The 14559-nt window shown below is 42.5% G+C and overlaps 1 protein-coding gene across 1 annotated transcript in view; it reads right to left on the bottom strand.

Annotated features, from left to right (window-relative positions):
• LOC135571430 (zinc finger protein ZFPM2-like) overlaps positions 1-4696 on the bottom strand; it is a 41987-nt gene extending 37291 nt beyond the window's left edge. The window contains exon 1 of the mRNA XM_065017671.1: positions 4457-4696. Coding sequence (XP_064873743.1) covers positions 4457-4496 — 40 coding nt within the window. The 5' untranslated portion in view covers positions 4497-4696. The remainder of the gene's footprint in view (positions 1-4456) is intronic.
• Positions 4697-14559: the final 9863 nt, after the last annotated feature.

The raw sequence follows: 14559 nt of genomic DNA, 5'->3' as shown, positions 1-14559 counted from the left end.
CTTAACCGTTAGGCTACCTGCCGCCTCTTTGTAGACCAATGGACCACAACACAGTCTACCTAATTAGCAGAGTGCACAGATGCTGGGGATGGAGAGAGAGACGCTGGCATGCAGTCACCCCTCTTCATGTCGCATTGATCTGGGAATTATTCATTCTTCACTGACTGAGAGCCACACTATCAAATTGGCATATAATAACAATAGAAGTCAGACTTTTATAATTAATAAGGGGAATTTAGAATATTTAGAACATACATTTCATATTGTTGATTCAAATTCTGATCACCTGGAACTACTATACACTGTAAAGGGGTTGCCGTTGTCACGTTCTGACCTTAGTTCCTTTATGATGTCTTTGTGTTAGTTTGGTCAGGGCGTGAGTTGGGGTGGGTAGTCTATGTTCTTTTTTCTACGTTGTATTTCTGTGTTTGGCCTGGTATGGTTCTCAATCAGAGGCAGCTGTCGATCATTGTCTCTGATTGAGAATCATACTTAGGTAGCCTGTTTTCCCCATTTTGATTGTGGGTGATTATTTTCCGTGTCAGCGTTTGCTCCATACGGGACTGTGTCGGTTTCCATTTATTCTCTTGTTTTCTGTGTTCAGTTATATTTCATTAAAATTATATTATGGACACTTACCACGCTGCGCATTGGTCCGATCCTTCCTACTCCTCCCCAGAAGAGGAGGACGAAAACCATTACAGCCGTAACTTACAGGTAACTCAGTGGCTAGCAAAATTCTGTATTTCATTTTACAGTACACCTACTGTAAAGTAGCTTAGTGATGAGCTTTGAGGGCACTCTGGTAATGAACAATGAGCTGTAGTCAATGAATAGCATTCTCACATAGGTGTACCTTGTGTTGAGTGCAATAGAGATTGCATCATCTGTGGATCTTTAAATTTTATTTAACCTTTATTTAACTAGGCAAGTCAGTTAAGAACAAATTCCTATTTACAACGACGGCCTACCAAAAGGCAAAAGGCCTCCTACGGGGGCTGGGGCTGGGGGCTGGGATAAAAAACAAAATATACAAATATACAAAGGACAAAACACATCACGACAAGAATGTCTGTTGTGGCGGTATGCAAATTGGAGTGGGTCTAGGGTTTCTGGGATAATGGTGTTGATGTGAGCCATGACCAGCTTTTCAAAGCACTTCATGGCTACAGACATGTGTGCTACGGGTCGGTAGTCATTGAGGCATGTTACCTTCTTGGGCACAGGGACTATGGCGGTCTGCTTGAAACATGTTGGAATTACAGACTCCGTCAGGGACAGGTTGAACATGTCAGTGAAGACACTTGCCAGTTGGTCAGCGCATGCTCTGAGTACACATCCTGGCAACCCTTCTGGCCCTGCGGCCTTGTGAATGTTGACCTGTTAGAGGTCTTACTTACATCGGCTATGGAGAGCGTGATCACACAGTCATCTGGAACAGCTGATGCTCTTGTGCATGTTTCAGTGTTACTTGCTTCGAAGCGAGCATAGAAGTTATTTAGCTCGTCCGGTAGGCTTGTGTCACTGGGCAGCTCTCTGCTTTCCTTCCCTTTGTAGTCTGTAATAGTTTTCAGGCCCTGCAACATCCGACAAGTGTCGGAGCCGGTGTAGTACGATTCAAGTTTAGTCTTGTATTGATGCTTTGCCTGTCTGATTGTTCGTCGGAGGACATAGAGGGTGCAACGAATATAGCCTCTTACAAGGCAAACCGCAAAATACGTTAATGAGCCTGAAACAACAACACCGTGCACCCATTAGTGGTCAAAAGGTTTTTAGCGCTCCAAAGATACGTTACGATACTGTATTCTGTGGGATGGAATTACAGTATCATTCAAAATACAGCAATTCTTTCACTGCCCACAAAATGTTTTGATAATGCACCATTTACAGTATGTTGGAGTATAATGCTTCACAGTATTTTACTGTTGATTAATGTAAAAATGGACCGTATAAATCACTGTTTTTATTAGTGTAATGTTTTTGTGTAATGCACTGGACATTAATTTGTTTAGGTAAATCCTATGCAGTAAACGTTTTACACACCATGTTTGGTTCACTTCAGATCTTGATGTCTCTCAGTCCTATCAATCCTAATTGTTTGAAAAGGTTGCAAGTTGCCAATCCCACAGTGCTGTACAGTAACAGTAATATACTGTTAAACCAAGATTTCTTTGGAATTTACGGTATAATTGACTGTTTACGCTTCAAATCACCCAGAGTGCATTGCATGCAATTTTATGTAAATAATTAATACGGTACTACTTAAAGTTGTACAGTGTGTGTAGAAGAGACATGGTGGTGTGTGGACACTGTGAAGGTTTCAACGCACGACCACATATCACACATACCCAGCCTAGCCCAATCTGCAATGCACTGGACATTATTTGAATCCCCCTGTCATAACTTTGGCCAGCCCAATCTGAACAATATTTATTGGCATATTGGCTTAGAGGTGATAAGGCAAAGAACAACAGCTGCTACCAACTTGGGCCAGTTAGATTTGGCTGATACCATTGATATGTTTTCCCATACAACACCACCTTTTCATCTATCTGGTTTTGGGATCTAACTCTTATTACAATAAAAGCTCTGTATTTTTGGGGGGGGAGGAAGGCAAGATGAAAGAAGGTGGAAAAACCAACGTGAAAGATTCCCAGAAAGAAATGCCTTTGTTATATCTCTGTGTGATGGAAAAAAATAGAGAAATAATTATACTAATATGGGCACAAAAGTTGAGGCGGGGGAAAAAAGACATAATATATATATATCACCATATTATCAGAATATCCTGGAGGTGGGATAACAAAGGGCCTCGGGAGTGTGGACAGAGTGACTATTTTTTGTGTTATCATCCAGTGGTGGTGGGGGATTATCAGGAAACTGCAGACTGCCAGGCTGGAATTCTAATGGTAATAATGGGGTGTCTGATGGTATCTTCTACAGCTTATCTTCTCCATTATCTCCCCTTATCACCTCAGTCATCGGGGCAAATTAATGGAGCTCTTTCAGACCTCTTTTTTTATCTGCTCTGCAGAGGGCACCCCAGAGAATGGAATAAGCTAAATATTAAAATACTCTGCTCACTGTGAATCGCATGGCCAGATAACCGGCAGGGGCAATGCGTTCCATTGAAGGGGGAGCAGAAAAATCCTCCTCACCCTTTAACAACCTTTTTGTCCTCTGCTATAACTGTCTGTGCTGATGGGCTGGCTCTCAGGCTCACCACATTCCCCCAACTATACTTGTGTTTTTACTTTGACGTATAACCCAATGATAGGGGGTGAGACGTACACACAGCATTACAGTACACACTGTATTAAAGTACATACAGGTGCGTTGACCTAATGTAAGTTAGAAGGGTTGAAATAGTTCAATGATTTAAACACACTAGAGTTTTTACTCTGATAACACCAAGGCAGTCCAATGACATAAGGTGAGCAGAACAGACTGCATTATATACAAGGTAAACACTTCCCTTGAACTCTCGGTAATAAGTTATAACACTGTCATAACAATAACATACCCTATATCATAAACAGCCACGGGCATAGTCATGATGAAATATATATATATATATATTTAGAAACATGTAATGTGTAAACAAATGCCATATGAGGGCAGTGGTTTGTATGAGGTTAAAGGTTTAGGACAGGTCATCAGAATGTGTTGGGTGATTTTACCCCGAATCAATGATAAATGACAATACACATCTTCCCACAAGCAAACAGAAAAATGATATTTAATGCAGTGACTTTTAGTGGTTAAAAATACACTGAACAAAAATATAAATGCAACAAGATTTTACTGAGTTACAGTTCATATAAATAAATCAGTCAATTTAAATGCATTCAGTTGGCCCTAATCTAAGGATTTCACATGGCTGCTGATGGAACACATGGATACATTGTATTAAATCATACACTTCTAAGAAATAGTATGAAAAGAGCAACAACAAAAAGTAGACTGCACTAGCTCAAGAACAGTTGCAAAAATTACCACATTTCACAAAACTCCAGAACATTTTGTATACAACTATTTACAAATGATTGTGACCATTCATTATATAGTATATAGGCCTACTGCTATAATGATTTCTTCCAAATACGCTTGCATATTTCCACACATGCTGTATTTTTTTCAACATGTAGAATGTATTTCACAATAGAGAGTGAGAGACATCATTACAATTAACTTTTAATTCGTAAATATTTCAGTAACCCGTGTTTTCTGTGTTTTAATACAGCAACACAGAAGTCATTTACGTTTAAATTGCCTTGGATTGCCTTGCTTCCTTCGGGACATGCCTAGGCTGCTGAAATATTTACGAATCAAAAGTTGATCGTAATGATGTCTCACTTTCTATTGTGAAATACATTCTATATGTTGAAGATAATACAGCATGTGTTTAAATATGTTTTTTAATAAAGCAACACAAGGTAGAGAAATAGAAACTTACATTTAAATTGCCTTGGATTGCTCTGCTTCCTTCGGGACATGCCTGCTCAGTGCTCAGAGCTGAGAGCTGCTCACTTGATTCCTTCTGTTATTTTCTCAAGTATGCCTTTTGATTCATCCAAACGCTATATAGGTATTGAACAGTAGGCTACATGTAACTGACATAAAACGACTCAAGCACCCGTGGTGTATTTAGCTTCTATTTTCTCTCGCGCTCGTACCTAGTCCTTTGAGAGGGCTGTAGTTCTCTGATGTGCGCGTGAACTGAAGCGAGACGTTGACAGAGGATCGCGTTTTTGTTTCAGAAGAGGTGTGTGCCTCCCGGTGTTCCATTGCTGGCAGGACCAGCGGCGCAATACTAGCAGGACCAGCGGGGCCCCTTCATTCACGGCAGGTGAGCCCCACCTGTTTTGAGCCCCACATTATTAGCAAAAAACGAAAAAAAAATATATATATCATTGAGTTAATAAAGCTGGGCTTTTTTTGGGCTTGACTGTTTTGCATGTTATTTTTGCATTATTATGTGTCACATATCAGTTGGCAAACCATTTAAAAACTATATATATAATTGAGTTAATATAGCCACATACAAACATCGTCTGTCACGTTCTGACCTTAGTTCCTTTGTTATGTCTTTGTCTTAGTTTGGTCAGGGCGTGAGTTGGGGTGGGTAGTCTGTGTTTGGCCTGGTATGGTTCTCAATCAGAGGCAGGTGTCGTTTGTTGTCTCTGATTGAGAATCATACATAGGTAGCCTGTTTTCCCCATTTTAGTTGTGGGTAATTATTTTCTGTCTAGTGTTTTCTGCACCTTTCAGGCCTGTTTTGGTTTATTTCACGTTGTTATTTTGTATTTTCATTGTTCAGTCAATAAACATCATGAACACATACCACGCTGCGCATTGGTCCGACATTTCTTACTCCTTGTCAGTCTCTTTTTCTGTTTTCTTGAGTAAGGCAGCACCGGGGAATGAACCAGCCGGAAACGTACCGACCTAACAATAAACAATCGCGCACAAAGTATAGGTCGACCGATTATGATTTTTCAACACCGATACCGATTATTGGAGGACCAAAAAAGCCGATACCGATTAATTGGCCGTTTCTTTTGTTTTTGTTGTAATAATGACAATTACAACAATACTGAATTAACACTTATTGTAACTTATAATAAGTATAGAATACAATATAATACATCAATAAAATCAATTTAGCCTCAAGTAAATAATGATACATGTTCAATTTGGTTTAAATAATGCAAAAACAAAGTGTTGGAGAAGAAAGTAAAAGTGCAATATGTGCTATGTAAGAAAGCTAACGTTTCAGTTCCTTGCTCAGAACATGGGAACATATGAAAGCTGGTGGTTCCTTTTAACACGAGTCTTCAATATTCCCAGGTAAAATGTTTTAGGTTGAGGTTATTATAGGAATTATAGGACTATTTCCCTCTATACCATTTGTATTTCATTAACCTTTGACTATTGGATGTTCTTATTGGCACTTTAGTATTGCCAGTGTAACAGTATAGCTTCCGTCCCTCTCCTTGCTCCTCCCTGGGCTCGAACCAGCAACACAACGACAACAGCCACCATCGAAGCAGCGTTACCCATGCAGAGCACGGGGAACAACTACTAGAAGGCTCAGCGCGAGTGACGTTTGAAACGCTATTAGCGCGCGCTAACTAGCTAGCCATTTCACCTCGGTTACACCAGCCTCATCTCGGGAGTTGATAGGCTTGAAGTCATAAACAGCGCAATGCTTGACGCACAACGAAGAGCTGCTGGCAAAACGCACGAAAGTGCTGTTTGAATGAATGTTTACGCACTTGCTTCTGCCTACTACCACTCAGTCAGGTACTTAGATACTTGTGTGCTTGTATGCTCAGTCAGATTATATGCAACGCAGGACACGCTAGATAATATCTAGAAATATCATCAACCATGTGTAGTTAACTAGTGATTATGATTGATTGTTTTTTATAAGATAAGTTTAATGCTAGCTAGCAACTTACCTTGGCTTACTGCATTCGCGTAACAGGCAGTCTCCTTGTGGAGTGCAACGAGAGAGAGGCAGGTCGTTATTGCGTTGGACTAGTTAACTGTAAAGTTGCAAGATTGGATCCCCCGAGCTGACAAGTTGAAAATCTGTCGTTCTGCACCTGAACAAGGCAGTTAACCCACCGTTCCTAGGCCGTCATTGAAAATAAGAATGTGTTCTTAACTGACTTGCCTAGTTAAATAAACATATAAAAATCGGCAAATTGGCCCCCCAAAATACCGATTTCCGTTTGTTATGAAAACTTGAAATCGTCCCTAATTAATCGGCCATTCTGATTAATCAGTCGACCTCTAGCACAAAGACATGGGGAAACAGAGAGCTAAATACACAACACATAATGAGGGAAATGAAACCAGGTGTATTGGAAAACAAGACAACATAAATGGAAAATGAAAAATAGATCAGCGATGGCTAGAAGATTGGCGACATCGACCGCCGAACACCGCCCAAACAAGGTGAGGCAGCGACTTCGGCAGAAGTTGTGATAGTACCGGCCTCGGGGGATGACCCGGAGGGCGAGGCGCAGGGCGATCCGGACGGAAACGGTGGAACTCGTGCAGCATTGAAGGGTCCAACACGTCCTCCACCAGAACCCAGCATCTCTCCTCCGAACCATACCCTTCCCAGTCCACGAGGTACTGAAGGCCCCTCGCCCGACGTCTCGAATCCAGTATGGAACGAACGGAGTGCGCTGGGGCCCCCTCGATGTCCAGAGGGGCCGGAGGAACCTCCCGGACCTCAGACTTCTGGAGCGGGCCAGCCACTACCAGCCCGAGGAGAGACACATGGAACGAGGGGTTAATGCGGTATTCAGGGGGAAGCTGTAACCTATAACATACCTCGTTCACTCTCCTCAGGACTTTAAATGGCCCCACAAACTGCGGACCTAGCTTCCAGCAGGGCAGGTGGAGGGGCAGGTTTAGGGTCGAGAGCCAGACCCGTTCTCCCAGTGCGAACACCGGGGCCTCACTGCGGTGACGGTCTGCTTAACTTTCTGGCGAAGCATGGCTCGCTGAAGGTGAACATAGGCGCCCTCCCATGTTTCCTCCGCGCGCCTGAACCAGTCGTCCACCGCATGAGCCTCGATTTGACTCTGATGCCAAGGAGCCAGGCTGATACACCAATACACACTGGAAGGGGGAGAGGTTAGTGGAGGAGTGGCAGAGCGAGTTCTGGGCCATCTCTGCCCAGGGCACGAACGCCGCCCACTCCCCCGGCCGGTCCTGGCAATAGGACCTCAGGGAGACCGGGCAAAGGCAGGAGACGACAGAACTTAGAAAAATTATCCACAATGACCAGGTTCGTGGTGTTACCCTGTGAAGGTGGAAGATCGGTTAGGAAATCCACGACAGGTGCAACCACGGCCGTTGTGGAACGGGTAAGGGTTGTAACTTACCTCTGGGCAGGTGTCTAGGAGCCTTGCAGTGAGCACACACCGAGCAGGAGGAAACATAAACCCTCACGTCCTTAGCTAAAGTGGGCCACCAGTACTTCCCACTAAGACAGCGCACATGTTTATGAATAAGGTTGTAGTTCAAGAGTATTTCCATATTGTTCAGGGTTAGGAGTTCGTACAACTCCTGTCGACAGTTCTAATAAATAAAGAACCCTTTTTTATTCTTTATAAGTTTTGGGGGTTCCGTTATCATTTTGCAATAAAAATCACGGTCCTTATCCTTGATATTATACCAACTATGGGGGTATGTAATATCGCTGAGACCTACTTCCCAGGCCTCAAACTCTATAGGCTTTGGAAAATTGGTTCTTTAATTAATTCGATCTTTGGTTATATATATGTATGTATGTATGTATGTGGTGTGTGGTTATATATGTATGTGCAGACGCATTACTGGGGAGAGTCAGGTAGAATCCATTGTGTTCCATGATGCCCTCGAATGTGTACACTCAAATTATGTTTTTATCATGCATGAGGGTTTAAGTTAACCCCCGATGCCTCCACCACTTCGTGCTCTAATACCCAACTGTTGAACTTTTGGGGCCAGTTTTTCCAGCGGACCAGCACTTTTTTTTTATTTATTTTTTTACCCTTTTCTCTCTTTTGATCTAGAATCTCTTACACGTGAAAGACTTTGTCTTTACCCAACTGTACTTTCTGTAATTCCTTCTCATAAAAAGATCCCTCTATAAACTCCCCATCTTAATCTTTTAACCTTTCAGGGCCACATGATCCCCTTTGGGATCAAGCCCCACCCCCCCTGAGCTGTAATGTGGCGCAGGGAACGCAAGAAATAATCCTAAAAATATTTAACCTCCATAGAATCGCTTGAAAAATGGCTCAAATGAAAGATAAAGAAGTTATTTATCTACCCAGCAAGTCAGATTTCTAAAATGTTTTACGGCGAAAACATAGCACATATTTATGTCCAACCACCACTGCATACATACCTCATTAGCTTAGCCAAGTAGGAAAAAAAATGCAATCAACAAACGCAGGATTAAAAGAAAAATCATTTCACTAACCTTTTGAAATCTTCATCAGATGACAGTAATATAACATGTTACACAGTACATTCATTTTTTTTTCAATAATATGCAATATATATCCATAAATCTCTGTTTACAATTATGCATCGTTCAAAAAATGCTACTGCAATGTCAGGAGAAATAAATAGCTCCGGCAGATAACGTCAGCTAACAAGGAATACACATCATAAACTTTGACTAAATATGCATGTTTTACATATGTATGGCAAGATAAACTTCTTCTAAATGCAATTGCTATGTTACAATTATTTTTAACATTACATTTGGCGTTCACTAGGCTATAATAGAGAGTCGGCGCTCTCATTTAGCATGCTGACTCCTCTATCATGGAGTCGACAGAAACCCAAAATGAAGACGTAAATATTCCCTTACCATGGCTGTTCTTGCTTCAGAAGACGTGGAAGGGTTAATACTCACCAAGTTAGCGTTCAGTTTTCAAGTCTGTGTCTTTCCGTTCTCAAACTAGACACTTTTCGGTCGAAATGTATGCAAATTTCAAGTGGATGCGCACCAAAACGTCGAAAGTATACATTATATTTCGAGTAAACTTGTCAAACTATATTTATAATTAAGCCTTAGCATGTTATAAAGGTCTACAGCAATCGTGAGGGCGAACAGATTAGCACACGTTGTTCAGTCTGTCCTGAGAGAAAGAGAGAAATTTCCCAGCTCCCATTGGTGAAACTTTTTTTTTGCGTCACCGGGACGTTTGGTCACGCTGAACGTCTCGTGAGTGCGCGATTCTCACAGTTACACGCCTCATCGAAAGCAGGCTTCACGCTGAAGACATAGAAAGTGTTTCCATGGTTATAGCTGTTTGGGAAGTGTGTATACGATGACGTCAAAGTGATGGCAACTTTTCCCATTACAAGAGAGACTTTGGGAGAATGCATGCCCTGAGACTTCTGCTTTAGCTAGAGACAAAATTTAAACGGTTTTATAAGCTTTAGAGTGTTTCCTATTCGATAACAATTTTTATATGCATATATTAGCAACTTTTGACAAAAATTTATCATGGTTTATATGGGTGCCGAATTCCTCCAGAAGGGGCAGTATTCAGGCCTGTCCCTAAGAGGTTGTAGACAGGGGATATACGTGGTAGACATTCGGTAACTGTGAACAACTCATCGCTGTAACCTTGCTCATATGTTTTGTCGTAAACACCCCTCAACTTGGATATACGTACCAAGTCTCCCACTATGAATTTAAAATTTAAAAAAATCTTATGGCGAATGGGGAGGAAACCATACAGATTTTTAAAGACTTGAAAAGAGTTTTCAGAAGAGACCTTGGAGGCCTTCATCCATACCCTCTTATGGTAGCTGTAGTTGTAACCCTTTACTCAATCTTGAACTATATCGACATATCTATGTGTGTTGTGAGCTGTAACATATTTCCACATCCTCTCCTTCAAAGTTATTTTAACTTCTAAGTGATCACTTCACGCGCCAATGCCGTTAACGGGATTGATTTGACAACACCCAGTGAAATAGCAGCACGACAAATTCAAAAACAGATACTCATAAAATAATATTTAATTAATGTTATACATCGATTTAAAGATGAACTTCTTGTTAATCCAGCCAGTGTCAGATTTCAAAAAGGCTTTACGGCGAAAGCAAACCATGCTATTATCTGAGGACAGCATCCCATCAAACAAACACATGAAAATCATATTTCAACTCGCCAGGTGCGACACAACTCAGAAATAACGATATAATTCATGCCTTACCTTTGAAGATCTTCTTCTGTTGGCACTCCAATATGTCCATTAAACATCACAAATGGTTGTTTTGTTTGATAAATTCCGTCATTATATCCCTAAAATGTAAATTTATTTGGCACGTTTGATTCAGAAAATACATCGGTTCCAACTGGCACAACATGACTAAAAAGTATCTAATAAATTACCTGTAAACTTAATCTAAACATTTCAAACAACTTTCCTAATCCAACTTTAGGTATTTTTAAATGAAAATAATAGATCAAATTTAAGACGGAATAAACTGTGTTCAATACCGGACGAAAACAAAGTGGAGCGAGCTTTCAGTTCGGAAAGGAAATGGCTACTTCAGAAAAGAAATGCCTACTTCATTTCTCAAAGGAAAAACATCAACCAATTTCTAAAGACTGTTGACATCTAGTGGAAGCGATAGGGACTGCAAGCAAGTGCTCTAGAAATCTAGATCCACATAGACATTTACATTACATTTAAGTCATTTAGCAGACGCTCTTATCCAGAGCGACTTACAAATTGGTGCGTTCACCTTAAGACATCCAGTGGAACAGCCACTTTACAATAGTGCATCTAAATCTTTTAAGGGGGGTGAGAAGGATTACTTTATCCTATCCTAGGTATTCCTGAAAGAGGTGGGGTTTCAGGTGTCTCCGGAAGGTGGTGATTGACTCCGCTGTCCTGGCGTCGTGAGGGAGTTTGTTCCACCATTGGGGGGCCAGAGCAGCGAACAGTTTTGACTGGGCTGCGCGGGAACTGTACTTCCTCAGTGGTAGGGAGGCGAGCAGGCCAGAGGTGGATGAACGCAGTGCCCTTGTTTGGGTGTAGGGCCTGATCAGAGCCTGGAGGTACTGAGGTGCCGTTCCCCTCACAGCTCCGTAGGCAAGCACCATGGTCTTGTAGCGGATGCGAGCTTCAACTGGAAGCCAGTGGAGAGAGCGGAGGAGCGGGGTGACGTGAGAGAACTTGGGAAGGTTGAACACCAGACGGGCTGCGGCGTTCTGGATGAGTTGTAGGGGTTTAATGGCACAGGCAGGGAGCCCAGCCAACAGCGAGTTGCAGTAATCCAGACGGGAGATGACAAGTGCCTGGATTAGGACCTGCGCCGCTTCCTGTGTGAGGCAGGGTCGTACTCTGCGGATGTTGTAGAGCATGAACCTACAAGAACGGGCCACCGCCTTGATGTTAGTTGAGAACGACAGGGTGTTGTCCAGGATCACGCCAAGGTTCTTAGCGCTCTGGGAGGAGGACACAATGGAGTTGTCAACCGTGATGGCGAGATCATGGAACGGGCAGTCCTTCCCCGGGAGGAAGAGCAGCTCCGTCTTGCCGAGGTTCAGCTTGAGGTGGTGATCCGTCATCCACACTGATATGTCTGCCAGACATGCAGAGATGCGATTCGCCACCTGGTCATCAGAAGGGGGAAAGGAGAAGATTAATTGTGTGTCGTCTGCATAGCAATGATAGGAGAGACCATGTGAGGTTATGACAGAGCCAAGTGACTTGGTGTATAGCGAGAATAGGAGAGGGCCTAGAACAGAGCCCTGGGGGACGCCAGTGGTGAGAGCGCGTGGTGAGGAGACAGATTCTCGCCACGCCACCTGGTAGGAGCGACCTGTCAGGTAGGACGCAATCCAAGCGTGGGCCGCGCCGGAGATGCCCAACTCGGAGAGGGTGGAGAGGAGGATCTGATGGTTCACAGTATCGAAGGCAGCCGATAGGTCTAGAAGGATGAGAGCAGAGGAGAGAGAGTTAGCTTTAGCAGTGCGGAGGGCCTCCGTGATACAGAGAAGAGCAGTCTCAGTTGAATGACTAGTCTTGAAACCTGACTGATTTGGATCAAGAAGGTCATTCTGAGAGAGATAGCGGGAGAGCTGGCCAAGGACGGCACGTTCGAGAGTAGGAAACTCATTGAAAAGAGTGACCTCAAAAAAAGAAATTCTGGATGGTTTGTCTTCGGGGTTTCGCCTGCCAAATAAGTTGTGTTATTCTCACAGACATAATTCTAACAGTTTTAGAAACTTTAGAGTTTTCTATCCAACTCTACTAATAATATGCATATCCTAGCTTCTGGGCCTGAGTAGCAGGCAGTTTACTTTGGGCACGCTTTTCATCCGGACGTGAAAATAGTGCCCCCTGGCCTTAAGAAGTTTAAAGTGTTCAACAACTGAAGCTTTCAAATCCGAACCTGTATTAAAATGTACGACATTGTGCTTCTTCATGAGTTTCTGAAAATAATTATTTAAAAAAAAAAAAATCCATCGTCAGTCTGCACTTTCTTGGGTGCTCCTCCTTCAAGAGAGTCAAAGGCCCAGGTCATCTCTGCCCCGCTCTTTTTTTTTTTTGCAAATGCTATTTTAGAGAAAATATCTATAACCGTTAGCATGTAGCGATTTCCATTTTTATCTGCAAGGGCCTGCATGTCACATAGATACGCCTGAAACTGGGACAAGGGTTTGGTAGAAAACCCAGGTTTATGCAAAGTGTAAGCATCCTGCTCTGCTAGCCATTTATTCACTTGAGCAGCGCCTAACCTGCTACCTGTTTCTTCGGCTATAGCTCTCTGGAACCGCTCCTTCCCCCATAAGACCCTGGGTTAGAGGGGGTATAATAAATGTTTTTCAACATCTGCTCCACCATCCTTCGTGCCTCTCTGATGTACAATAACGTTAACGAGAACATTTCATTTTAATTTAGAACTTTTATTTTTGCAAACATTAAGTATTAAGTATACAGACAATTCAGGATACGTAGCAGAATATTAATCCCCGTTTTCTCAACGATCCATGCATGCAACACCTTGTATATTTGGTTTACAGTGAGGGAAAAAAGTATTTGATCCCCTGGTGATTTTGCACGTTTGCCCACTCACAAATAAATGATCCGTCTATAGTTTTAATGGTAGGTTTATTTGAACAGTGAGAGACAGAATAACAACAAAAAATCCAGAAACGCATGTCAAAAATGTTATAAATTGATTTGCATTTTAATGAGTGACTTGTTGCCGTTGCGGATTTTCTCGTTGCTGATATAGAACTCCACGCACACACATGGAAGTCCATTCTTTCTTGTACTTTCACCCTATGAAATATTCTTCCTGAGGAGTCAGGGGCACCTTTCCAACGGGTCTCGTAGCCTGTGAACAAGCTATACCCCTTTGTGATAACTCTCAGTTCGGGACACACCACCTTGCGAAACACCTGCCAGTCTTCAAGCCTGTAGTCCTCTCCTAAAGTCTGGTCTGTATATTCTTCTCCTTCGGCTACGGTATAGAGTTTCACTCTACAGGTTGGGTAATCAAACAGATTACCCCATTGCTGTCCATTAGACATCATCACTTGATCTTTCATCGCAGTTGCATGCGGTATTTGGGTTCTATACATATTTAGAAACCGCATCGTATATTGATGCTTTATACTCGGACCTTTCTCTGTTTCAACCGAGGCCCTGCTTCCGTTATTACGGTCATCATGGGTGTGTTACTGATCACAAAATCCATGTTTAATTTCTTTAGTGGTTTATCATGGTCGCTTGTGGTGTTCTGGGGTATATTTATAATGCGTCTGCCCCCCAATACCCCCGGACATTCCTGTTTCATAGACAACAGCCCTCACTACAACAGGGTGGGGGCCATACTCTTTGAAATGTTCAAACACATCCCCCAGTTCAACGAGGTCCCTACACATCCATCATCATGACAGCTTCAAAGGAGCAGATGCACTATATGCATAAATTAACACCCACTCTAAAGCGTGAGAAACGAATGACAAGATGCCCATATATGGGAACTCCCATGAGCATGTGAGAA

This window comes from Oncorhynchus nerka, linkage group LG4, assembly GCF_034236695.1.
Source record: "Oncorhynchus nerka isolate Pitt River linkage group LG4, Oner_Uvic_2.0, whole genome shotgun sequence".
Lineage (NCBI taxonomy): Eukaryota > Metazoa > Chordata > Actinopteri > Salmoniformes > Salmonidae > Oncorhynchus > Oncorhynchus nerka.
Note: the sequence above shows the minus strand (reverse complement) of the source record. Positions and strands in the feature narration are given on the sequence as shown.